Below are 26,523 nucleotides of genomic sequence, written 5' to 3'. Positions count from 1 at the left end.
TTACTCTGTATTCTGTGTTGTAATTTAAATCAATATATTTGAAAATGTAGAAAAACATCCACAAATATTTAATAAATTTCAATTGTTTAATAATGCGATTAATCGCGATTTAAAAAATTATTCGCGATTAATTTTTTTGAGTTAATCTCATGAGTTAACTGTGATTAATCGACAATCCTATTAAAAATATTGTCGGCAGCTCAATAAGAACATCCGCTATTTGTGCGGCTGTGGTTTAAAAACACAACAACAAAATTTTAGAGTGTACAAGCAATGGGATAGAAAATAGTACTGAACATATTAGAAGGCCACTATATACACATCAATAGAACACTCTCATCTGGAATAGTGTGTTCAGTTGTGGTCACCTCATCTCCAAAACAATTAGAGGCATAGAAAGACTTTCAGATAAGAGGCTAACAAGATTAGAACTATATAGTTTAATAAGGAGAATAACAGTCAGGATGTGATTTAGAGAAATAAAATAATGAATGGACTAGATAGAGTAAATGGGAATGTCCAATTCACTTATTTTTAAGGTACTTGTATGGCCCCTATTACCATAGTACTGAGTGTCTGTGAAGGGGTCCATTCACTACAAGTGCGCCTCCTTGTGGCTGGGTCTGGGAATTAGCTGTCACCTCATCTAGCACCCCCTGCTGTCAGTTGCTCGCACTGTGGCCTCTCTCTCTCCATGACTCAGGGTGTTCCCTCTTCATGACTCAGCTCTACAGCCAGGTCGTGATATAGACTCACACTGGACAAGCTATTTCAGGCAAAATTCCAGTTCAAGTCTAGGTCCAGTGTCGCTTTCCCCATGGCAGGTTGGGGATCCCAGGCCCACCCACCACTGCAGGTTCCAGTCCAGGGACCCTGTGACTAGCAACCTAGGTCTCTACTCACCATCAGATCCTGTTGCTGGTTCCCTAGGCTCCTTCCTACCTCACCTCTCTGTCTCTTTGTCCATGTCTAGACTTCACCACCAGAGCTTCCTCCACTTCCCATGGCTACTTCGCCCCACTCAGCCTCTTGCCAAATTCCCTACTCAAGGGCAGGACCCAGGGCTTATTCTCCCCCGAATTTCCTCCTTGACCCCGGCCAATTCCCTTCTCTTTAGGGCAGGGTTCTCCAAAGTGTGGGGTGCATCCAGCATGGCGGGACCCAGGCCAGCCTCCACAGGGGTGGGGAGGGAGCACCAGCCAGCCCCTCCCCACCCCCAGCTGCATCCCCAGCTCCCATCCTCAGCCTCGGCGCGGCTCTGCTCCTAGCCCTGCAGCAGCCTCAGCCACTGGCCCTGGCTCCATTCCTGGCTGGGGACAAGTCTGGAAGCAGAGTCACACCTGGCCATGGGCCTGTCTTCCAGTCCTCTCCACAGCCTGGCTGCGGCTCTGCTCCCACCTCAGCCTTGGCCCCTGGCTATGGCCCTGCTCCCAGACTCAGACCCACCCTCAGCTGCGGTCCCAGCCTCAGACCCCTTACCCTGTCTGCGTCCACGCCCTCAGCTGTGGCCCCACTTCTGGCTCCTGGGGGATGGAGGGGCACAGACAGGGGTAAGGGGGGGTGACCCTCAAAAGATTGGGGACCGCTGCTTTAGGAAGTGACTGCAGACCTCATCCCTGCAGCCCATCTTTCCTGCTCTCACTTCCTGGGTTATAATCCTATCCCAGCTCCTCCTCCTGCTGGGCTTTAACTGCCATTAAACCCTATCAAATCCTGGTTCCCCTCCAGGTATAGCATATGGGGTGAATTGGTCACTTCTGGCCCATATTAACCTATTCAGGGCTTGTGTGAGGTGGACCAGTATTCAGGAACGTGGGCCTGGCTCCACCAATGTTTGGGTTTATATTTTTAGAACTGTCCCATCCATAGGATGGACCGGGGCAACCACCCCAGGACTGGCACTTCAGGGGGACATGGGTTCCAAGGTGGCCTGGAGGGTTAGCAGGGGGGCCTGGTGCCGGCAGCAGCAAGTGACCCAGCCCACCCCGCTCCGCCCCGCTGGCTCCCAGCATCGCTTGGGGGAAGAGGTGGAATGGAGGCAGGATGGGGGTAGAGCAGGGGTGGGAAGAGGGGGGGCAGGACAGGGTGGGCTGGGGCTGGGTCGCTCGCTGCTGCTGGCTCCAGGCCCCCCGCTAATCCCCTAGGCCGCCCTGGACCCCACATCCTCCTGAAGCACAAGGCCCGGGGCGGTTGCCCCAGTCTGTCCTATGGATGGGATGGCTCTGCTTGGACCCGTTCTGAGCACCACCAAAAATTATACAAACCTGGTGCCCATGCACCCCATCACAGTGCCTGGTAAGGCTACGATTTTGTCATGGATATTTTTAGTAAAAGTCAGGGACAGGTCACAGCTTCTGTGATTTTTTGTTTCTTGCCCGTGACCTGTCCCTGACTTTTACTAAAACCATCCCTGACAAAATGGGGAGGGAGGATTTGGGGATGTAGGGGATAGTCATCTGAACATGAGCTCCCAGTGTGGACAAAAAAGCTAATGCAATCCTGGAATGCATAAACGGGAATCTAGAGTAGGAATAGAAAGTTTATTTTACCTCTGTGTTTGACACTAGAATACCGTGTACTGTTCTGGTGCCCACAATTCAAGAAGGATTGGAGAGAGTTCAGAGATGAGCCACAAAAATGAGTAAAGGATTAGAAAACATGCCTTATAGTTAAGGTTAAGATTTTGTTACAAGTATTTTTAAAAGAAGTCACTGACAGGTCACGGGCAAAATTTAATGGAAAATTCATGGAAGCCCATGACCAGTCTGTGACTTTTACTAAAAATGCCTGGAAGGGGCAGTGGGAGCCCCACCAAGGCTGACTGCCAGCCACTGCTTCCGCCCCGCTGCTGATTCTGTGCTGGAGGCTGACTGCTGGTTGCTGCACCAGTCCTACTGCTGCTCAAGGCATGCCGCTGCAACAGGCTGAAGCTGAAGAAATCACAGAGGTCTGTTAAAGTCACAGTATCTGAGACCTCTGTGACACAATCATATCCTTACTTATAGTGACAGACTCAAAGCGCTCAGTCTATTTAGCTTAACAAAGGGAAGGTTAACGGGTGACTTGATCTCAGTCTATAGGTATCTACACAGGGAACAAATATTTAATAATGGGCTTTTCAGTCGAGCAGACAAAGGTATACCATGATCCAATGCCCAGAAGCTGAAGCTAGATGAATTCAGACTGGAAATAAGGCATAGATTTTTAACAGTAACAATAATTAACCATTGGAGCAACTTACCAAGTGTCGTGGTGGATTCTCCATCACTGACTATTTTTAAATCAGGATTGGATGTTTTTCTAAATCATCTGCTCTAGGAATTATTTTGGGGAACTTCTATGGCCTATAGTGTTCTACAGGAGGTCAGACTAGGTGATCACAGCGGTCCCTTCTGCTCTTGGCATCTATGATCCCATTTTACAAATGGAGAACTGATGCACAGAGAAATTCAGTTACTTGCCCAAGGTCATTCAGGAAGTCTGGTAGAACAGGGAGCTGAACCTGAGACACCCAAGTTCCAAGCTAGTTTCCTAACCAAGGAACCATCCATCTGCCTCTCTCATAGTACAAGAACAAGTGGTCACGCAATGAAATTAAAAGGCAGCAAACTAAAAACTGATAAAAGCAAATACACTTTTATAGAGTGCATCACAAACCAGTGGCAACCATTGCCTTTAGTTGTCATTGAGTTCAAGAGCTTAATAGTATACAGAAAAGGATTGGACACTTGTAATAGTAACAAGAATATTTGCAGTGACATTGGATAAGATAAAAATGTATAAGACAAATAAACCTCATGCTTCAGGTCATAGGACAACTACTAACTGTCTGGGGCTAGGAAGAAATTTCCCTCATGGGAAAGTTATTGCATAGTTATCCATTATGGAATTTCTGCCTGTGATGCATCGGATACTGAACTACTAGCGGAGGCAGGATCTTGGGCTACATATGCTGGTGTAGTATTGCAGAGAGAGACTGGGACAAGTAAGCCATTGGTCTTATCCATTGTGATTTCTCTGTTACTGTTCAGGATTGAACTCTAGAGTGTATTGTCTCCAGGGTGCTGTCCAACTTACTTTTAAGGCTACCACACAAGAAAGCTTCCACCCCTTCCCTTGAGAGATGATTTCACAGCCTAATAAATCTCCCTGCCAGGAATCTATTCCTGGTAATCAGACTAGATCTTCTGCTCAGATTCACCCCATTCCTCATTATATCCACTTGCATCACTCTGAGCAGATCTTCCCTTCTTGGAATTTGCACCCTCTGGAGCAGTGTCAGGTTCTCACAAGCTCTCAGTCATTGGCTGGCTGAGCTGTACAGATATTGGTTATTGGTTCCTCCATTCGTCCATCTATGAGATGCCAGTTTGTGTAATTTGGTTCAGTCTAAAATGTGCATGAACTTTGCAAAAAGCTATGACCCACTATTAGCTGAAGGTGGGACTGTTTTCAGTAACACTGTCTCTGTCTCTCACTTTGCATCCCGAAGGAAGAGCCAAAGAGCAAATCCAAAATCTGTGCCAACGTTTTCTGTGGAGCCGGGCGGGAGTGCGCAGTGACGGAGAAGGGGGAGCCCACCTGCCTCTGCATCGAGGTAGGGCATACAGTAGCTTCCAGATGACCGGAGGTAGAGAGGAGATGGGGAGAGGGGACTTCTTGAGGTCGAAGGGATCCAGATAAAATACACTAGGGCTCAAGCACTAGCCAATAGAGTTTCAATGGGCGTTGCTCTTGAGCAGCCCCAAACCAAGAGGGCCCTTCAGTCTCCAGCCCCTTTCCTTCCCAGCCCTCCCCTGCCAATTCCTCCTCCCCAGTCACTCACACTATCTCTGCTTCTGTCATCCACTCTGATACACTCCTCCCGCACACCCAGAACTGGCTCCTTTTTCTCCCCTCATGAGCCCCCAGTGCCCTGCCACAACCTGGTGCTTTCCTCTGGTGCATTGCAGCACAGATGCCAACCCATGCTAGGAAGTGCCAGTGTGGCTGAGCAGCCTATACCCTCGCCACTTACCTCACAGCCAAGAGTGTCAAACTATGCAGGGGAGAGCTGGCTGGAGCACTCCTCATGTGGGGAAGGTGTGCCAGGGTGTCAGCACACAGTTGAATTGGTGTGGGGAGGTGCACATGCTCTCAGCAAGCCTGCTGTCAGCATAGCCAGTCTGCATGAGTTACAGAAACCAGCACTAAGCACTTTTTTAAAATAAAAAAATCTCTACAAGTATACTGAGATGGGCTTTGAGAGAAAGGACAGTTTTAGGGACACGGAACCTGCCCATTTTGCTGTTCTCTTCCCCTTACAAAAAGCCATACGTTCTTACACCGATGGAACACTCTTTTTTAAAGAACCCCTCCTGTCCCCCTGCCTCAGTGTTCGCAACCCAGATGCTGCCGTCCTGGGAACTGGAAAGTGAAAGGAGCTGTCAGCAAACTGACTGGGTTGATTACCTTTAACCAGGCTAAGAGAAACACAAAAAGGAAACCCCCAGCCCAAACGTTGGCAACGCCAAATTCCTTCTCTTTGGATAATCTACTGTGTCACTTCCAGATAAAGCCTTAGGTTCTCAGCTGTGAGCCTGCCTTCAGTTCCACAGCAGAAACCTTGAGATGGTGTCTGCAGCCCATGCAGATAGATCCATCCAAAGAAAGACTTGCACATACACACACACATAAAGTCACTCAGAGACACACAGGTTTGTGCACACACAAACTCACACATATCCAGAAGCAGAGACAAACATAGCATAGATACTAGTGATTAACTTCTGTGTTCTTCAGTAAATCTGCTTTCATTAAGTCTCCTGAATGGTGGTAGTGCTGGGGTTTGGGGAAACAGATGTTTCCGGGTGAGGGGTCCCCATTTTATAGACCACTCGGCTCCTGCACAAGAGCTTATAGGTTCTGGGTGGTTAGTATCTCTTAGTCCCTACTTGCACTGAAGGAGATGTGCACAGTGCCCATGAGCTGGGCTGATGCTGAGGCTTACACACTGCCTCAGTCCAGCCATCCTGGGATCCGTGGCGGTGGGCAAAGCTCTTCTCTTTCTGGCTCTTTTTCAGCAATGCAAACCTCATAAGAGGCCTGTGTGTGGCAGCAATGGCAAGACGTACCTGAACCACTGCGAGTTGCACCGTGATGCCTGCCTTACTGGCTCCAAGATCCAGGTGGACTATGATGGCCACTGTAAAGGTAAAGCCAGCCCTGAGGGCTTTGGACCTACTGTCACTCAAACAAGACCCTGGGAAGAGGTGCAATGGAGGAGAAAACAACCTTGTGCCTTCTGTTTCCTGACAGAGATCTCAAATGAGATCAAGGGGCCCCCATAACATGGCTCCTAGCTGCCTCTTCCTTCCAACAACCAACACAATCAACATGCCCTTTCCATCCACCTGTCAAGGAAGGTCCAGGTCCACTAAATGATGTGGAGAATTGGCCAGTTCCAAAAGCCCTTCCTGACCTTGCCAGGCAACTCTCACTGACTTCAGGAGACAGAACTCACTCTATGTCTACACTACCGCAGTAAGTTGGCCTAAGTTACACAACTCCAGCTTCCTGAATAACGTAGCTGGAGTCGATGTAGCTTAGGTCAACTTACTGAGGTGTCTTCACCATGCTGGGTTGATGGGAGACACTCTCCCATCGACTTAACTTACTCTTCTCATTCAGGGTGGAGTTCTGGGGTCGACTGGAGAGCCATCTGCGGTTGCTTTGGTGGGTCTTCATTAGACCTGTTAAATCGACCCCTGGTGCATCAATCCCTGGAGCATTCATCCTGCTGTAGTGTAGATGTAGCTTAGGGTTTTGCTCACTTGAGTGTTGCTCTTGGGCTCCTAGCCAGTTGCCCACATGGTCCTCTGTGTCACACAGTCTGGGTGCCCTGAGCTACAAGAACTCTGTGCCCATGTCCCATGTTCTGACACCACCTGCACCAATGAGGGACAAGAGGAATCTTGACCTTTCAAAGGACTCACACTCTCTATGACAGGTTTCAGAGTAGCAGGCAGCCGTTTAGTCGGTATGCGCAAAAGAGAAAAGGGAGTACTTGTGGCACCTTAGAGACTAACAAATTTATTAGAGCATAGCTTTCGTGAGCTACAGCTCACTTCATCGGATGCATTTCCACCTGTCAAGGAAGGGTCCAGGTCCACTAAAATTTGGCCAGTTCCAAATGCATCCAATGAAGTGAGCTGTAGCTGCACGAAAGCTTATGCTCTAATAAATGAGTTAGTCTCTAAGGTGCCACAAGTACTCCTTTCTTTTTTACACTCTCTATGGTAACACTGGTCCTGTTAAGGGAGCAACGCCAAAGCAGGAATATGAGGGAATGTGCTAGGGAGCGCAGTCCAGAACTGCCTGATATCCTCCTGCTGAGATAAGCCCCACCATCATCAAAGGTGCCCTGTTGCCAGGAAGTTCAGAGGCCGCAAACTCACAGAGCTGAATCCCTCCCCTCTCACCCTTTGTTCCACGCGAGGGAGAGTCTCATATCACTCTGATACACCGTGTCAGGACGTAAATGAAATAGTGAAACCATTTTTTTCCTGCTTATTAACCTCTGTTCCCATGTTTCCATTAACAGAGAAGAAGTCTGAGAATCCAGTCGCAAGCCCAGGTAAGAAACCACCTCCTCCCCCGCCACACATGAGAGCTCTGAATTCCTCCCAGCATATTTGCATGGTGGAAGAATGGGCAGTTTGACAGGGAACTGCACAGCTTTAAGGTGGAATGAATAGAAAAACACGTCTGTTCCTAGAGTGGGGACAGAATTTACCTGCAGACTTTCACATTACAGAACCTGTGCCTGGCTAAGGGACAGGGAGATTGAGAGGTACAACGTAGTGGGCTGAGCATAGGACTGGGAACCAGCAGTTCATTCACGTCGTATTCCTAGCTCTAATACTGATTCCCTATGTGGCCTTGATTAATACACTTTCACTTTCCTGTCCCTCAACTTCTCTGTTCATAAAATGGGGGTGATAATACTAATGGTGGTAAAGCACTCTGAGGATCAATAAACGTACATAATTGCTAATAATAATAATAGATGGTTGTTTATTTTCAGATCGAAGATAGGTTAGAAAAATGACTATGTAAAACTGGTCCCTCCTTACTCCCCAGATGGGCTACCTGGATGTAGCACAGTCCAAGCTGCTGAATCTAGTGACTGAAATATGATCTGACTGATTTTTACCTCCTGTTAGCCATGCAAAGCTCTGTGTTGGTGAGGATAATACCTTTTAATGGGATAACTTCTGCTGTGAGAGCGGCGAGCTTTTGAGCTTACCCACAGCTCTTCTTCAGGTCTGAGAAAGGTATTCACAGGGTATGTCTACACAGCAAAGAAACACCATGGCTGGTGCATGCCAGCCCGACTCGGGCTCGGGCTGCAGGGCTGTTTCATTGCAGTGTAGATTTCTGGGCTGTGGCTGGAGCCCGAACTCTGGGACGCTCCCATCCCACTTGGTCCTAGAGCCTGGACTCCAGCCCAAGCCCAGAAATCCACACAGCAAATGAAACAGTCCTTTAGCCCAAGCCCTGCAGCCTGAGTTGACTAGCATGGGCCAATTGCGAGTTTTCTTTGCTGTGTAGACATACCCACAGTGTCACAACTAAATACAAGGTGGAAAAAAATTGTTTAGCATAAGTACTTAACACACATTTCAAAAAAGCTAGTGGTGAGGCTTTACCACCACCCCCAGCCTTTTCCCCTACTTTCCCCCTTATGACTGGAGAGGGTGTTACTGGCCACTTCAACCTTGAATGGTCCTTTGAAATATGTGTTAACTACTTATGCTAAAGTTGGGGTTCTCAAACTTCATTACCACACAACCGCCTTCGGATAACAAAATTATTACACAACCCCAGGAGGGGGGACCAAAGTCTGAGCCCACCCAAGCCCTGCTGCCCCGGGACTGGGAGCAAAGCCAATGGCTTCAGCCACAGGCAGTGGGACTCGTGCTTGGCCCCAGGTGGTAGGGCTTGAGTTTTGGCCCTGGCCCTGGGCCCCAGCAAGTCTAATGCCAGCCCCGGTGATCCCATTGAAATGGGGTTGCAACCCACTTTGGGGTCCCGACCCACAGTTTGAGAACTGGACTAAACACTGTTTCACCTTGTATTTAGCTATGACTCTGAGTACATTTCCCAGATCTGAGGGCAAGTCTACATTACAAAATTAAGTCAAACCTAAATTACGTTGACGTACAGGCCACTGCAGTAACTGAATTAGTTACACGTCCACACTACACTTCTGTGGCAGCAGTGCGCGGCCTCACGAGGAATGCTTGCACCAATTTAACTGTCAGTGTGGGGCATTGTGGGATGGCTTCTGAAAGGTAGCAACAGTCAATGTAAGCAACACGATGTCTACACTGACACTGCATCGACTAACTACATCGACCTAAGCACTACGTTCTGGCGGAGGTGGAGTTATTAAGTCCGTGTACTGGGAGAGTTAGATCGTAGGAGCTGCCTTACGTCAACCTAACTGTAGTGTAGGCCAGGCCTGAGTGAAGAAGAGCTTTGTTAAGCTCGAAAAGCTTGTGTCATACCAACAGCAGTTGATCCATTAAAAGCTATTACCTCACCCACCTCGTCACTTTAATATCCTAAGAACAACACGGCTACAACAGCACTGCATACATAGCTCATACAGCTTTGGTAAAGAGAGTCAGATGCTACTGAGGCTTGTGCAGAATTGTTAGCATCAGCAGAATTGTTAACAAAGTTCCCATTGCAGAATCTTTAGTGTGAGGGGTACAGAGGCAGACTGCTCAACTGCACTTTGATGGTCAGGGTTACTGGTGATGATGCACAAGATAAAAAGAACCCAGTTTGACTCTCAGGAACCGGGCTGAGTTGGTAGTGCTGATAGATAAACCAGCAATCCTGTTCCCTGAGCACATTAGATGTGGAATCAGATACACAGTAAAACATGTAGTCCCATGTCCCATTTTTATGCAGACACTTTCCAAAGTATGCTTCAAGGATGGCTAGATTATTATGCCATTGAAACAGGGCAGCATTGTTTTGTGAATAGGGCACTGGACTGAGTCAGGAGACCTGGGTTCTCTTCCACCAACCTGATGTGTGACTTTAGGCAAGTCTCAACCTCCCTGCACTCGTTTCCCCTCCCATTCTTTGTTTTGTCTGTCTATACTGTAAGCTCTTCAAAGCATAGACTTTCTTTTACTATGTGTATGTACAGTGCTTAGTACAATAGGGTCTTGATGTCAGTGAAGGCCGCTAGGAGCTGTCATAATACAAATAATAAATAATAATAATCCTTATAAGACAAATCAATTCCTGAATGCAAACCTAAGGCAAAGGACCTTCTCAGGGCATGACAATCACATCATAACGACCAAGGAATTCATAGCTGACCTTACAGAACCCCCAGCTGCTCTCTCCCTGTCTGTCTGGTTATTAGAGGTTTTCTTTTCAGCCATAAGGACTAGATCCTTAGGGCCAGATCCTCAGCTGGGGTAAACTGTCATATCTCCATTGACTTTAATGGAGATGTGACAGTTTACACAAGTTGAGGGCCTGGCCCTAAATTTTTGGTTTTCTTAAATAAAAGATCAGATTCTGGCACATACGACTGCAGCCACCATGGGAGGGTAGTGGCTTAGCAAACAAATCCAGTTCGATCTCTGATGAGCACTAACTCTCTTCCTTTTTGTATGCAGTGGTATCATAGCCATGACAGACATAGTGGAGAGGCTTGGAGACTGAAATCCCCTCCCCCTGAGAGATGGGCTCCTCAAGTTCAGTGCTGGAGGACACTGGCAGAGGGTGTAGTAGGGGAAGTTTGCCCAGCCCAGGCTATCCCGAGACTGTGGATGGAGATCTTCATTCTCTCCATGGCTGCCAATCTGGTGCCCTTCGCCAGTGCTAAATACATTTGCTCTCCCCATGGCACAGAGATTGGGGGAAACAGGATGGCCGGCCTCCTTCCCTCCTCAGGCTGGGTGTTCTGTCAGCCCACTGGAGGATAACATTGTGTATGACCAGAGAGGAGTCGGCTCTGGATCCATCTTTGTCATCTTCCACATGTCGCATGACAAGAGAGAGAGGAAATCACCAAAGCAAAGGGGATTGAGAGGATTAAGTCATTACCATTCTCCTGCCTTTCCACTGGGTGTCACTCTCATCCCAGACATTGCTCACCACTCAGCACCTCCAGCTGGGTTTGGAGATTGCTGATCTCTGGTTCACACCCCTTCTGTGATAAAGGGAAACTCTGTCACTTGTAACCTGGTGGTGGTTTTTCAATTGTTTCTTTATGTTCTCTCAGTTGCATTTCTTCTTCGCTCACCCTTTCTTTCCCTTCTTCCTGAGCAGTTGTCTGCTACCAGTCTGACAGGGACGAGCTCCGGCGCCGCATTATCCAGTGGCTTGAGGCTGAGATAATCCCAGATGGATGGTTCTCAAAGGGCAGTAACTACAGCGAAGTCCTGGACAAATATTTCAAGGTAAAGAGGGCTGGGGCGGCCCTAAAGATGAGCCCTTGTTTCCTGCCCTACGCTGTTATGCAGTGCTGCTGGCACTTTTCAGTGACATGCCAGGTGGCTATAGTAAGTGAAGCCTCTGAAGTGTGATTAGGGCCAGAGTGTCTGGAGCGGTTCTTATGTAATACAAAGAGTGACCAAGTACAGGCCCAGAGCTGCCTGCAGCAGCACCTCCCGCCCACCCCTTCCCCTCCCCCCCTGCCCACACACACACAGGCAGCTGCCCCCCCCCTTGGAGTAGGTGGGGGTGGGGAACTGCAGAGGGAAAACTAAGGAAAAGGGAGAGGAAGATGTAAGTGCTGAGCCTTCAGAGACAAGAAACCCAGCAGGGAGGGGCAAGTGGAAGTGAGGCACAGGGAAGGATGCACAAGGAAGAGGTTGGGGGTGGTCCTAGCCCTTTGCCCCAATTCAGATTGGGGTGGGAAGCATGTGGGGGCTTTTCCTTGGGAGCCCAATCTCAAAGGATAAAGCCCCTGATGCGGCAAGAGACTCAGCTCAAATCCCCAGCCAGGAAGAGAGAGAATAGCCTCTTACACTTCCCAGCCTTTTCATTCAGCACCTTCCTTGGAGTCAGTAAACTCCTGTTCCTCCCTCCCTCCCTCCCCTTGTGTAACTGGCAGATCCCACACTCCCTGCTTGCTTCTGCCACCCTCAGCACATCCCTCCCTCCCCATCCTGCCGTGGCCCAGAGCCTGCGGGGAGCTGGGGACCAGATTGTTTAAATAAGGAGGTGTTGACAGTGAGAGATTAATGGCACCTGGCAGGAGTTAGCTCTGAAATTTGCCATGGCAATGGGACCCCCTGGTGGGACCCGAGAAGCCAGCCTCTTTGCTCCCCCTGCCCCAAGTTCTCAGCCTTTATAGCCATTAACACTGATGCCTTTTATGGAAGTCCTCCAGTGATTCACTCCCTCAGGCTCACCCTTGGGCACCTGCCATCACCCCAAATGATGGGATGACCTGCAGAGTAGAGCTACGCAATCCCTCCCCCCCCACAAATACACCGCCCCCAGCTCCCTTCTCAAAGGGCCGACCTGTGCCACAGGCTGTGATGTATTATCCAGAGCCAGCCATGTGCTCACTCCGCTGATGTCAGCACTCTGAGGAGCACTCCCCCTGCTATGAGCCCAGTGAAACCCGTGTCTGCAGCACAGAGGCAAACCAGCTTCTGCTCACTTGATTGAGCATCTCACAGTTTCCTCTTTTCTTTGTCCGCTGATTCCAGCCTTAGGCTGGGGAATACTCCTGTGACAAAGCCATAGCCTTTCTCAGCACGAAAGCCAAAGCTAACACCCCTTGCCCCCAGTTTATCCTGGGCATTTAATGGCATCCACCAGGTAATACCCATTCCCCAGGGGCTTTACAATATTTTGGGATGAAATTTAGTCCATGCGAGAACTGGGGACTAACAGGGCTGATATGAGTCAGGCATAATAAATGGTGGCGGAGATTGTGCAAATATTCCTATATAGCTTGACAAATACATCTCAACCCTGACCTGTAGGAATTCTACTGTAGCCCTGGGAACCTCACCCAGTGTTGGCCAATGTCCCTCACTCCTGCCCTGCAGTCCCCCCTCCCCCCAGGCTATTCCAGTCCTGGGCTCCCCACACAGCTCTGCCAATGCCCCTCACTGCTGCTCTGCAGTTCTTCCTCCCCACCCCCTGCTATCCCAGTATCGGGTTCCCCAAACAGCTTGGCCAATGCACCTCAATCCTGACCTGCAGCACCATCTCTTCGTCCGCTGTGGATACTGCAACTCATTTTTGCTGAATTCGGTAGCAGGGACTATCGGAGGCAACTAGTTTCCTCTTCTCTTTCACTAGTGGTCAGCAGTTAGGGGGCTAAGCCATTTCCCTTATGAGACCCTGTCTTGTGAGATTCATTAGTGTGACTCAAGTATGGGACATGAGCCACCAAGGGCTAGACCTGCAAAGGGATTTGTGTCAGGTGCTATTAGGCCTCTTGATCCCATACAGGGGCCTCAGGGCAGCAGGGGGACATGCAGTGCTGGACAAAGCAGACTTCACTGAACCTGATTCTGTGGAAACTGTGGCCCTCCTTGTAAACAATGTTGGGGGACATGTGGTGTTCAGAGCCCATGGAGCTAGAGCACATTAGCAGGACCGTTATGCACTGGCTGCAGAGAGGATAATTTTCCCTGCCCTACCACTTTTCATCCGGGGGTCTCAAAGCAATCTACAGGCACTGATGAATGGAGCCTCAGGACACCAGAGGGAACTAAGACACAAGGAGTGGAAGTGTCTTGATCCAGCCACACAGCAAAATTTCTCCAGCACCCTTTATAGCATTCAGTAAACAGGATTCTTTTCTCCCACCTCTGCATTGCAACCGCCTGAGTTGGGAAGGAACACAGCAGCTACTGAAAAGTGCACTGCAACACTATGCACCAGTTTAGGATAGGAAGTGAAAAGGAATCGTGAAACTGCAGAAGGAATTTATGAAGGCAGAGTGTAATTACTCTCCTGGGAATTTAGCTAGGACACTGTGGCTAAACACTCCCCTCTTAAGTGACATGGGACCTTCATGGCCAAATGTGGCTACCGTAAAAATATCTGTTCTTTTTCTTTAAAGACGGGCACATGGGGGCCGAGGATGGTTCTAGGCAGAAGGTCTGCAGTGAAGCAGAGGGAGACAGAGCAGCTTGAGGAATAATACTCGTTTCCTTATTCTAATGAAGTCTCTTGTTCAGAGTTAGCAGAAAGTGACGCTTCCTGTGATTCTTTGCCATTAGCACATGACAGTCAAGACCCTGGTTTTACACCTGTCTGAAAGTTTGCACCAACCCAGCACCACTAAAACATAATTGGTCCATTTCATGGCAAAAAATGTATGGAAGCTAAGGGCCACCTGGAACAAAGGGAGGAAATGATGTGATCATGCTGCGGCTATAAAGCTAGCAGCCAGAGGTGAATGAGAATCAGTGTGGACCAGCGGCCAGTGCAGAGGAGTGGGAATCAGGACTCCTGCATTCTCATCCCAGCTCTAACACCAACTCTCTGGGTGGTATAGATAAGTCACTTCTATCTATAAGTCTTGGTTTCCTTTTCTGCAGAATACGGGGGAATGATATCTGCCCCACAAAAGAGTTGGGATTTGAAGATGCAAAGTGCTACACAGTGCTAAGTATTCGCAAATAGAGCTGGGTGAAAGTTTTTGGACTTCTAGTTTATTTGATGAAAATTGCAGTTTGGGGTGACCAAAACTATTCAGAAATTTGACCCAAATAGTTTCAGCCATTGACAAAATGGCCAGAGAAGGAGGAAGAGATGGTGCTGCAGCTGCTGGCACTTCCGCTTTCTTTCCTTCTCTCCCTTTCCGTCCCCTTCCCCCCCTCCCCATAACCTTTAGCCAGTGAGAAGGGCACTCACTTGGGATGTGGGAGACCCAGGTGTGAATCCCAGCTGTAGAGCAGACCCGAAAGGGCTTTATCAATTCACTGGAAATTCCAAACCATTTCTGATTCAGTTCAGCCCACATCAAACTTTGTTTTTCCAATTTATTGGCATTGCCACTGAGCCAAAGAATCGGTCATTCACCCAGCTCCATTTGCAAGTGCATGTGGAAAAGGGAAAGGAATGGGAATAGGACAATGCCTCAGCCCTCTTATATCCATCTTCTCACCCCTACAGAACTTCGATGGTGGGGATTCTCGTTTGGACTCCAATGAGTTCCTGAAGTTTGTGGAACAGAATGAAACTGCTATTAACATCACCACCTATGTGGACCAAGAAACCAACAAGCTACTCAGGTAACCTGGGGCAGGGAGGCAAGCGGGAGGGACAGCAGACGTGAAGGGAGAGCTAGCTGTCAATCATTAATCAAACAACCATTGGGAAGTGACACTCAAAATGGCAAGAGAATTCATACCAACCTCAAGTATCAGAGGGGTAGCCATGTTAGTCTGTATCCACAAAAACAATGAGGAATCCGGTGGCACCTTAAAGACTAACGATTTATTTGTGCATTAGATTTCGTGGGTAAAAAACCCACTTCTTCAGATGCATGGAGTGAAAATTACAGATACAGGCATAAATATACTGGCACATGAAGAGAAGGGAGTTACCTTACAAGTGGAGAATCAGTGTTGACAATGCCAATTCAGTCAGGGTGGATGTGGGCCACTCCCAATAACTGATGAGGAGATGTCAATACCAAGAGAGGGAAAATTGCTTCTGTAGTGAGCCAGCCGCTCCCAGTCCCTATTCAACCCCAAATTGATGGTGATGGTGTTAAGTTTGCAAATGAATTGTAACTCTGCAGTTTCTCTTTGAAGTCTGTTTTGAAGATTTTTTGTTGAAGGATGGCTACTTTTAAATCTGTTATTGAATGTCCAGGGAGATTGAAGTGTTCTCCTACTAGCTTCAACCTCAGTATCTTGCAAATCCAGTCCTCCTTGCTTTCCAAAATGCCTGAAATAAAACAAAATTCATGTCAGGCATTTAACCTGACTTGAAATTTTTTCAACTTTTCAATTCACCAAAAATTGAGAAAAAAATGTGTTTTTGGTTTGACTCAAAAGGAAACATTTTTTTGATTTTTCAGAGTTGCCAGCAAAATGAAAAGTCCATTCCGGGCCCATCTCTACCTGGGGTGCTGATGGGCGGGAGGAGGGGAGGCAGAAGTTCACAGCAATGCTTTCGTTTTGCAGTGAAACTAACAATAAAATAGCACTGATAAAGCTGAGCTGGAGATTTGCTTCTGCTACTAACTTGTTCAGAATAATCCCCCATTCCCTGCCCTTCCCCAGCAAAGTAGCAATCGGAGCCCGTTTCTCCTCTGCTGTATGTGGTAGAGTCTGTTACAACAGTCACTTGGCTGGGCTGGCCTGGCCCCGAGTCCCAGCGCTTACTGACTTGCGATTCCTTGTCCAGATCCCTGCACCAGGAAGAGCAGGGGCCATAGCAGAGGCAGTACCTTGAGCCCTATGCCCATTGTATCTGTTTCCTTTCAGGGGACTCTGTGTGGATGCCCTCATTGAGCTGTCTGATGAGAATGCCGACTGGAAACTCAGCTTCAATGAGTTCCTCAAGTGCCTCAACCCGTCCTTCAACCCACCAGAGAAAAGTATGATCTTCTCCCCTGCACCAGGGAACAGACGGGGGCTCCAGAAAGCGGGGAGAGAATAGAAGGGCTTAGAGCCAGACACAGAAGGCAGGCACTCTACAGCTTGTCTAATACACCTCACTCCTGCCCTGCAGCCCCTCCTGCTATTCCAGCCCTGGGCTCCCACATAACTCTGCCAATGTCCCTCAGTCCTGCCCTGCAGCCTCCCCTTGTATTAGGGTGTATGGGACGTGGGTTTCAGAAATGCAGGTCAGTGGGGAATGTATGTTTGGGTGATCAAGTAAGGGGTTCAGCAGTGAGGAGATGGGTCATGTGAGGAGGAGTGCATGTCTGAACAATTGAGGAGGCAGGGCACTGGGCAGGTCTCAGTCCAGAGAAAAGCCTTGCCTTGCTCTGGCTTTCAATTACCAGATACCCTCCCTGATCAACTTCCTGTAGCTCACCAGCCATCTGAACCCAATGTAGATTTGCAACTTACATGGAAACAGCTCAGCGTTCTAAGGGTTAAATATAATCTAGCAGCTGATCTAATTGTTTCACTAGGGAGTATGCTCACCAGTAGGCCAAGAGGGTCTGGGTTCATAGAATCATAGACTTTAACATCAGAAGGGACCAATATGATCATCTAGTCTGCTCTTCCTGCACAACACAGGTCACGGAATCTCACTCACCAACCAGGGCCAGCTTTAGGATTTTTGCCACCCCAAGCAAAAAAATTTTTGGCCGCCCCCGCTTTTTTTTGGTGCTCCCCCAACCCCTTCCCCAAATCCCCGGCCCCGCCTCCTCCCCCAGGCTTGCCAGATTCCCCCCCTCCCATTGCTTCGTGCGGCTCCCCCCCAAAACACACAACTCCCCGCCTTTGCTCACCTCCGCTCCGCCTGCTCCCCTGAACACGCCGCCGCTCCACTTCTCCCCCTCCCTCTCAGGTGAGGGAGAGGCAGCGCATTCAGGGGAGCAAATGGAGCGGAGGTGAGCGAGGTTGGGGGAGGAGCGCAGGAAGTAACGGGGGGAAGGGGAATAGGAACCGCTCCCCACCCCAGCTCGCCTCTGCTCCACCCAAGCTGTTTCACGTGCGGGAAGCCTGGGAGGGAGGAGGCGGAGCGGAAGCGAGCTGGGGCACATTTCTAGGGGCGGGATGGCCGGCGCCAGAATGCCGCCCCTAGAAATGTGCTGCCCCAAGCACCGGCTTGTTTTGCTGGTGCCTAGAGCCGGCCCTGCCACCAACTCCTGTAACAAACCCTTAACTTATGTCTGAGCTATTGAAGTCCTCAAATCGTGGTTTAAAGACTTCAAGTCCTACACCAAGGCTTAGTCTCAGTGATGCTGATACAGTGCAGGCCATGGTGATACTGCTGGTAGAACAGTAAACTGAACTCCCTCGTGCCCCTTCCAGTGGAAAGTCAGACATCCCACAAGCACTCCCTGAAAATGCTGTCCATGGTGCTCTTCGACAGAAGATGGGGCTTCATGTCCCAGGGTGGGTGGGAGTGATGAATAGAGGCTGTGACGGCCCCTGCAGTCACTGTACTAACTCACAAGTGCTTTGGGGAGACTTGAGGAAACAAAGAACTCCCAGAATCCAATTGCCTGTATCTGCCCTATACATCAAAGCCAATTCCCCTTGTTCTTGCTCCTTCTAGAATGTTCCCTTGAAGATGAAACCTATGAAGATGGAGCTGAGACCCAAGTGGAGTGCAACCGCTGTGTCTGTGCCTGTGGGAACTGGGTGTGCACTGCCATGACCTGTGAGGGTAGGTACAACCTGTAAAGGTCTGGGACAAGTAGGAAGTTAAAGAGGAAATATTGTCTTCTGGTTTATGCAAGGCACTGGGTTTCTGGGCCTGTGACTTCTATTCCCAGCTTTTCCTCGCAATCACTGCAAGACCTTGGGCAAGTCACTTGCTCTCTATGTGCCTCAGTGTCCCCAGCTTCTGTAAAATAGGGATTATGATGCTGTCCTACTCCAGAGAGAGGTTAGGAGACTTAATTCATGACTGTTAGAGAAGTGCCTTGAGAGCCTTCAAATAAAAGCTCTTACAGAAGGAAAAAGAATTATTATTTGTGTGAAGGGAAGTATCCTTTATAATGAAACTTGACTGATCATCCATCTCTTATCCCTTGGGGTGTCTCCTCACATTAGTTTCAAGCTCTGAGAGCAGTGCTACAGATTGGGAAGCCCCAGTGGGTTTCTTAATTGGACGCCTTACATCAGGAGGATCAACTCATCTCACAGAGTTTGTTGCGCATTTGGAAGCCAGTTGGTCCCCCTGTGTAAGACTTTGGGAAATGCTTTATTCTCTTGATAAACAGCTGGGCTATCCCTCACAGCTCTGCTCTGCATTCTTCTGGCCTCCCTGCTGCTTCTGAAGGGTCTTTGCATGGAAACAGCACCTCTGTTTCTTAAGAACACATTACCTCTTAAGACTGTCGGTAGCATGGAAGCTCCCACTGAGAGAGACGCCAGCACCATGAACAGATGTGGAGATAGTAAAACAGTAACAAGTGTTAACAGAATTACTTCAAAAATTCATTTGGTGCTACACAGTAGAGGCCTTTGAATTGATTCACCCCAATGAGCAGTTTCCTTTTGCCCCTAGTAACAAGAATTCCTGATTCAGAGAAGATGCTGTTTTAGTCCTGATGCTGTTGCCTAGGGAGTTGTGGATCCCATTGTGTTATGAGGCAGGCCCATGCGGCTGGGTGGCTGGGAGAGAGACTGTACCTGCTGCCTGCCCAGTGCTAGCATCAGAGGTGACTGCAAGACACCCAGCATGGCCACCTAGCATGGGTCATTGAAGTGAAGGGAGAAAACAAGTAGCTTGCAATGAGCTAACAATTCTCGCCCTTTCTGCCTGTGTCATATCTGTGGTGGGACCAAAGGCTGCTGTCAGACGAGTAAGCAGACCAAAGGGGCATGAGAGTCAGGCAGATCTGAATACCAATAAATGAGCAGAAGGTATCTCCATTTAGTGAAATTAAATATCATTGGGCTTTGTACATTCCCTGAGACAGGTCCTGAATAAGCAGATGTGCCAATTACATGGAGTGTGTCGTGTGTATTTATATCTGCCCAAGATTTGTTTAGCCAGTGAAGGCGTCAGGACTAGCCACTGGCTTTCTTTTTCAATAATAAGCAGGGAGGGCAGAGCCTAGTTCATTTCTGATGTATTTATCTTTTACTCTTGGGGGAGTTGTATGGATGCACACCTCATGTACCCCAGGATGGGACAGACTCCTCCCTCTTTCCTGACAGCAAAGAAGAAGGGGTCAGAACTCACCAGCTCTCATTTCTTCAGACAAAGCAAGCCCCAGTGAGCCTGAGATCTTTGTGGCATGACACAGGCTGAACCCACCCTGGTCTCTCCTGGCCTCCCACCTCCGTATCACCATCTGAGAGCTGTCCTAACACCTGGGATGGCGCTAAACTTCGCTTGTGTTTGCAGGGAAGAACCAGAAGGTGCCTGTAAGGGGGCAGCAACCCGAGGAGGAGCTGACTGAGGAGGAGCTGGCCAGATACGTTCAAGAACTGCAAAAGCATCAGGTTAGGATGGAATCTCTTTGTCCAGAATCTGTGTTGGAAATTTCTCCTTGCTAGAGACCTTCTTCCTCTGTATCTCAGATATTTCCTAGCAAAGAAGGGGAGTGCACTGGCTTGTGGGAGGGGGAACTCCCTATCTCCCTTTGGGATGGTCCCTCCACGGCAGGGGTGAAGCACATTTGATGGAGGTAGTTTGAGGGGTGAGCCTGCTACTGCCCATGTTGTACTGTCCTATGGAGAAACAGAAGCCATCAGTCTGCTGGCACCTCTCACCAGCACTAATGTGGAACAGCAGGGCCTCAATCTAATGCTCTCTCTCTCTGCAGGAGACGGCTGAGAAGACCAAGCGAATGAGCACCAAAGAGATGTAAGGGGCCTCCTCACTGGAGGAGCCCAAGGGACAGGCCAGATCCACTGCCCTGTCCTTCAGCGCTGAGCTCAGTATGCACAAGTGTCTGCTACAGTCGCCCAGTCACGGATATTTACGTTGTTTAGCGATGAGGTTTTTGTTTTGTTATTAAAAAAGGAAGCAGGGGAGGGGAGCGCAGTCCACCTGGTCGGGGGAGTCACTGCTGGAGGCTAGTGAGGACAGGAGGGAATTACAGCAGCCTCCAGGATACCCCTCACAGAGGACATCTTAAGGCAATGAGCAGGGAATTCTGTGCCAAAAGGAAAACCTGGGGAAGGGGGAGGTAAGTGCTGGGGGGGGGTTAACCTCCAGGGAATCTTCCAATTTCTAGGGTTTAGTGTGCACCTGCCTTGGTAGCAGGAACATGTAAGGGAAAGTTCTGTGGCTGAGCATGCATCCTGTGGGGAACAATCAGCCAGGGATGTGGCCTCAGGTCACCATCTTCTGATCTTCCCTGTACCTTTCTGCCTTCTCCCAACCTCCTCCTCTCCTGTTCTCCTCACTGTCCTTTCCCCATCCTCCCTGTCCACCTGGCACCGTCCTTCCCCCTCCAGCATCCATGGGCCTCACCTCAGGCATCTCCCCTTGGGCTAATTGACTTTACTTGACTCCTGGCGTTCCCAGTGAGCTGCCCAGCATGCTCCTCCCTGCCTGCAGCCAGACAATCCCTAGCAGCTCCTACAACGCTTTGTGGGCTCCAAAGTCACACTATTCCCTTTGATGTCCTCCTACCCCCCATCTCTCCAGTCCTCTCACAAAGGTGCTACATTACAGTATTTTCTCTTATCACACTCACATCCTTTTTTTTTTTTTTTTTTACAACTTTATTTTCTAGGGTAGCAACTGAGCTTTTGTATTTTTAGGCAGTAGCTTTAGATCTTTCAAGAAAGCAAAACCATTGGTTTTGCTGTTTGCTATTGAAAGTGCTGCAATTCTTGTGCACGGTTTGCATTTGCCTATATCCAGCACGTACAATCAGCAGAACAGCTTCTAAGCCCAAAGCTTCAGGGCACTTCTCAGCTTGGTGCTGCAGTGTCCCTCACAGTGGACAGGGTATAGTAAATATAAAGGGGGTTCTTTATTGAGGCTGCTGGACACAGACAGACCCTGTGGGTCTTTCTCTGGCTCTCTAGTTTGCAGACTATCCCATCCTGTGCTGCCAGGTTTTACTGCACGAGGTCTCCCTAAATCACATGAATGCCTGGAAGGGAGTACAGGCTAATACACTAAACAAGGGACAGAGGGACTGTCCAATATTTAGTTTGCTATCTAGCTAGCCCTTTTAATATATCTATCAGCTGCAGCCTGCAATGTGAGTGATCATCTCTCTCCCTCTGTCCAACTCAAGGGTAAATCAGCCAGATTGTCTCTGGCCTGTATTCTGAGGTTCCACCTGAATTGGATTAAGATCAGGGACCTGCACACGTACCCCTCTGGGAGCCTACCAGGCCTGTGTGCTCAGATCAGTCCATCTCTGACCATTGTAGCTTCCCTTTCTGGATCATTTTGTTTTGGCCACTTTTTTTTTTTTCTCTGAACACTGGGCCTAGTTACAACTGTGGTACTCTTTGAGGGAATGGTATTTTGTCAGCGACCTCGTCCCCTCAAGCCCAATGGGTTCTCCTGTTATATTCAACTTTACTTCATATACACACACATACACACCCATTTCCCTGTTCCAGTTACGCCTTGGTGCACATTCCCAGACATTACACTTAGGCTGAGTCAAGATGATTCTGGCTTCAGTCTTCTCCCTTTGAATAAGCTGAACGATCACCTCATGCCCAGCACTCCCTAGTGATTACTCAAGCAAACCTCCCATTGGCCTCAGTTAGAGTTAGTTCTGCTTGAGGCAAGATTAGCAAAGTTGAGCTGTAGCCTTCCCTTTATTCAAAGCACTTTCCAGGCAGAGAAGGGGAAGAGTTAGTTAGTGTAGGGAAAGAAGAAGGCTTGAACTCTGGTACAGTTATCAGCTAGTCTCTTGTACTGTTGTCTTGGTCTTGCTATTGCCACTGTCTCTTCATACCATGAACTTCAGAGAGACAGGGCCAGATGCTGATCTCAGTTACATCTGTGTAACTAAGGTATCTCCATTGACTTCAGTGCAGTTACTCCAGATTTACACCAGCAGGATATCCGAATCTGCCCACAGTGCTTCGAGGCTTTGGAATAATAAGACAGTGAGCTGATTCTGCACTCACGTTGGTGTAAATCAGGAGCAATGTCAATGGCATTACATCAGATTTACACTGGAGTAGGTGAGAGGTGAATTAGTCCCTAGAACGCAATGGGGGACCCAGTTTGAGGGGGGGGAAATGCTACTCTGGGAATTCAGAGTGAAATGATTTTTGTTCCCTCTCCCTCATTAGTGGTATCAGAGGAATTGGTTGGTGAGATGGGAGTGCCCGATGGACATGCCCCCTACTCTTCCCACCTACTCTACAAATGGATGTATGGAGCACATTGGGTCTGGAGTCACTGGCACACTGTTTTAAATCTTTGCCTTAGTCTGAAATAGTGAAAGTAGCTCATACCTCCCACCTCCTTTCCTACCACCTTCCAGCTGAGACCACTTGCCCCATTAAAGTGCCTTAGGAAAAATGCAACAACATGCCTTAAAAAGCAAACATTTTCATCAGTGGGAAGAACAGCTTATTTTCCAACCAGTAAGATCCCAAAGTAGGAAGGGTCAGCTGAGGAGCCAAGTATGTGCAAGGGGGGGGGGGGGACATCAAACTGTGGCTGAAGGCGTTATGCAGTTTTCAGAGTTTTATGCAACATGGCCTGTGAGAATCCGCCAATGTACTGTAGGTGTGTAGGCTGTGGAGACTACAGTCCCAGCATGCAATGCAGTCAGGCTGCTCAGGTCAACATGGAACATTGCATGCTGTGATCTGTAGTCTCAACAGCGTGACCCTAATAAAACAGTAGCCACAATCTGCTCCGGTTTATGCAAAATATGTGGTACCCCCGACAAGCCACAAGAGTGACCCTTGGTGAAGCAAAGTCTGGGCATGTGAGATTTCACTGCCACACAGATCAAAGCAGGACAACTGGGGCATAGTTAATTGCTCTCTGTAGAGACAGGGCTGCCTCCTACAGAACCTTTTCATTTCCTTTGTGTTTCCTAAGAAGAAAAATATCATTTAAGATGTAACGTGAACGTGTTGAAAACGTCGCCGGTTTCAAGGGCTATTGTAACCAAATGGTGCATAAACATCTTGCAAGTCGAAGGGTGCGGCCCCAGTATGTTATATAAGGAACAGCCCTACCCAGGCTGAGTGGTAAAAAATCGTATCACACAACAGGCTTTTCTATCTCGAATTCCTAGGGTGTGATCTGGCCAGTGAGTCAGGAAAATGCCAGTTCTCTGGGATATTTGGTGTAGAGTCTGCAAGGGGCAGGAAAGGCATTTTTTACAAAGGCCAACACAAAGTAACCCCTTCTCTCTCTCTCTCTCCCTCCCTTGTGTATGTGTGTGAAATTTATCAGTATTCTGTAGGTTTCATTCGTGCACTTATGTTACTTGGTTTTGTATTTTTTGTGGGGAGGGAGTTGGATATAACTGCCAAATAAACAAAACAAAATCATAATGTTTCATTTGTTCCTTTTTTGTTTTTTTTAAGACCAAAGTACAATCTGCTTTAGGGTTTCTGAGCTCCCTCGACAGTCCTCACAATCGCTCTTCCTTTCTCAGCCATAAAAATAAGAGTGTTCATTATTTGCACTTGCAGACTGTAACGGCTTTCCAACAAGGCTCAAAGCACTTTACCAGGTGGGTCACTATCATTACCCCATGTTATAAATGGGGAAGCTGAGGAAGGGATTTGCCCACAGTCATGCAGACAATCAGGGGTAGAGAAGGGAACAGAACCTAGAAGTCCTGAGTCCCAGTCACTTGCTCTAGTCGTTAGTTGCTGCTGCTGCCTCCCAGACTGCTCCATGCCCCCTTCCCAATCTGCTCGTTCAGTTATTCATGCAATGGAGTCAAAAAAGGAGGCCAGCAAATTTCTCACCATGATGTGTCTGTACGGTACCAAGCATGAGGGGGCCCCACCGGGATGTGACCACAAGATACGTATTTAGTAATAATCCAAAGGCCTCCCTTCTCCATGTGCTGCTGGTCGGGCAGAACAAACACATAGCCAAATGGCGCATGATTTTTAATCCCAGTGCTGACATTGATTCACTGTTGTATTTGGAGGACACTACAAAAGACTCCATGCCACTATCGACCATTCAGTTCCACACATAGCACGGCTATGTGACCTTGAGCAAGTCACTGCCTCGTTCTGTGCTGGGGGTGATCAAAGTACCCTACATACAGGTTGACGGGATCAATAAATTGATGTTTGTAAAATGTGTATTATTCTCTCCCCCCTTCTCCACATCGGAGTACTTCTCTCGGACCTGAGACAGAGCTTTACAATGAGACATAGCTAGCAGAGTGCACACAGAGAGCCCCACCACCCCATATCACACTTGCAGCTGTCCCACACAGCAGGGGCCCCGATAGACACAGGTTTCATAGCTCCTAAAGCAGGCTCTGACCTGTAGGGGCTTGCATCCATTCTGTGTCTTGTGCACCAAGGTACTGTTGTGAAACTACAGGCACCTCATCCTTGTAGTGTTGTAAGCTGCAGGGAGTATTCGCAAGAATCCACAGCAGGCACATGAGAGGGAAAATCATGTGGCAAAGCCACTTTCCAGCCCATCATCCCAAAACTATTGCTCCAAAACTCAGCCAAGCTGGAGCAGTTTGTGTACTCAGTAGGAAAAGTCTCAATGTGCATGAACTCTATTTCCTCCAGCTGCCATAGCCACACCTCCTTCCAGGCCAACCGTGCCCATTTTTGTCTTTACTGCCTCCTGTTGGAGGGCAAGTTGCAGCCCCTTTATGCCACAGCCAGTGCCTGCTCACTGCGTTTCTATCACCAGGGCCCATGTGTCCTGTCATAAAATGAGGTGAATCCATCCCTTGACTTATTATGCCACTGTGCTTCACCTTCACTTTTCCCTATTGATGTTACTTACCATCATCCTGCCGGCTCTCCCAGTGTGTTTAAATCCCTCTGGAATTTCACATGATCCACTGTAGTTTTTACCAGGTGAGGCTACATTGTGCGAATAACAAACATCACCAGCTCAATGGCCAGTCCCCCCTCCAAATGATTCAAAAATGTATGATAGAGAACACATATTCAACCCCCTTCCACTCCATGGAGCAACTCAATACATGCCTTTTTTTACTGTCACCTAACCAAGTGGTCATTTACAGAAGTTGTTGTTCCTTACCCAGCAGTTATGCAGGTCTCTTAATATCCACTTATGAGGAACCTTATCAAAAGCTTCATGAAACCTCAGGTAAATTATGTCTAGTTGGTCACTTTTATCTATCTTATTAACATTTTACAAATGCAAAAATACCCTTTAATGGGCTTAAGGGGCTCAATAATCACAGATGCCGGGCTGGTTTGATTCTATCAAACTATACTTACCAAAGTGTTAACTACTCTTTACAGTTGTTCCCCTCATATGGAGGTGAGGCTTGAGGTATGTAATTCCTGGGATCCTGTTTGGATCATTTTTAATAATAATTCCATTTAATAACCTTTCAGCTTTCCCTCCCAAATTGACAGACTATTAAAGATACAAAATTAAGCACTCAAAAGTTAAAAAATACCAACGTTAAGGCTGAACAAACAACCTTAACTCTGCCAGCTTTTGTGCAAGCTATTACAAAATAGCCTTTAATTATATGCTCACATTCTAGTGCTTAGATAATATAACATCATATCTTTTTTTCCACAATCTTAAATGCATACATGTAGCATCTTCAGCTATGGTGTATTATCCTGTGTATGCAACAGATCGTAAGAACAGATGCTCGGAGTGCATGTCTCATTTGCTGTGTACGTTGCAAGCTAGAAAAAGCTAAATGATATTATATGGTCTTACATGACAAATAGCAGGTGATCA

The 26,523-nt window shown here is 48.2% G+C and overlaps 1 protein-coding gene across 1 annotated transcript in view; it reads left to right on the top strand.

Annotated features, from left to right (window-relative positions):
- Positions 1 to 24,137, top strand: part of FSTL1 (follistatin like 1) — an 81,898-nt gene extending 57,761 nt beyond the window's left edge. The window contains exons 3-11 of the mRNA XM_038387303.2: positions 4,493 to 4,597; positions 6,063 to 6,192; positions 7,583 to 7,615; positions 11,344 to 11,474; positions 15,163 to 15,281; positions 16,485 to 16,597; positions 18,238 to 18,348; positions 20,041 to 20,138; positions 20,462 to 24,137. Of these exons, the coding sequence (XP_038243231.1) occupies positions 4,493 to 4,597; positions 6,063 to 6,192; positions 7,583 to 7,615; positions 11,344 to 11,474; positions 15,163 to 15,281; positions 16,485 to 16,597; positions 18,238 to 18,348; positions 20,041 to 20,138; positions 20,462 to 20,506 (885 nt within the window). The 3' untranslated portion in view covers positions 20,507 to 24,137. The remainder of the gene's footprint in view (positions 1 to 4,492; positions 4,598 to 6,062; positions 6,193 to 7,582; positions 7,616 to 11,343; positions 11,475 to 15,162; positions 15,282 to 16,484; positions 16,598 to 18,237; positions 18,349 to 20,040; positions 20,139 to 20,461) is intronic.
- The last annotated feature ends 2,386 nt before the right edge of the window (positions 24,138 to 26,523 follow it).

This window comes from Dermochelys coriacea, chromosome 1, assembly GCF_009764565.3.
Source record: "Dermochelys coriacea isolate rDerCor1 chromosome 1, rDerCor1.pri.v4, whole genome shotgun sequence".
Classification (NCBI taxonomy): Eukaryota; Metazoa; Chordata; order Testudines; family Dermochelyidae; genus Dermochelys; species Dermochelys coriacea.
This window is presented reverse-complemented; position numbering and strand designations above follow the sequence as displayed.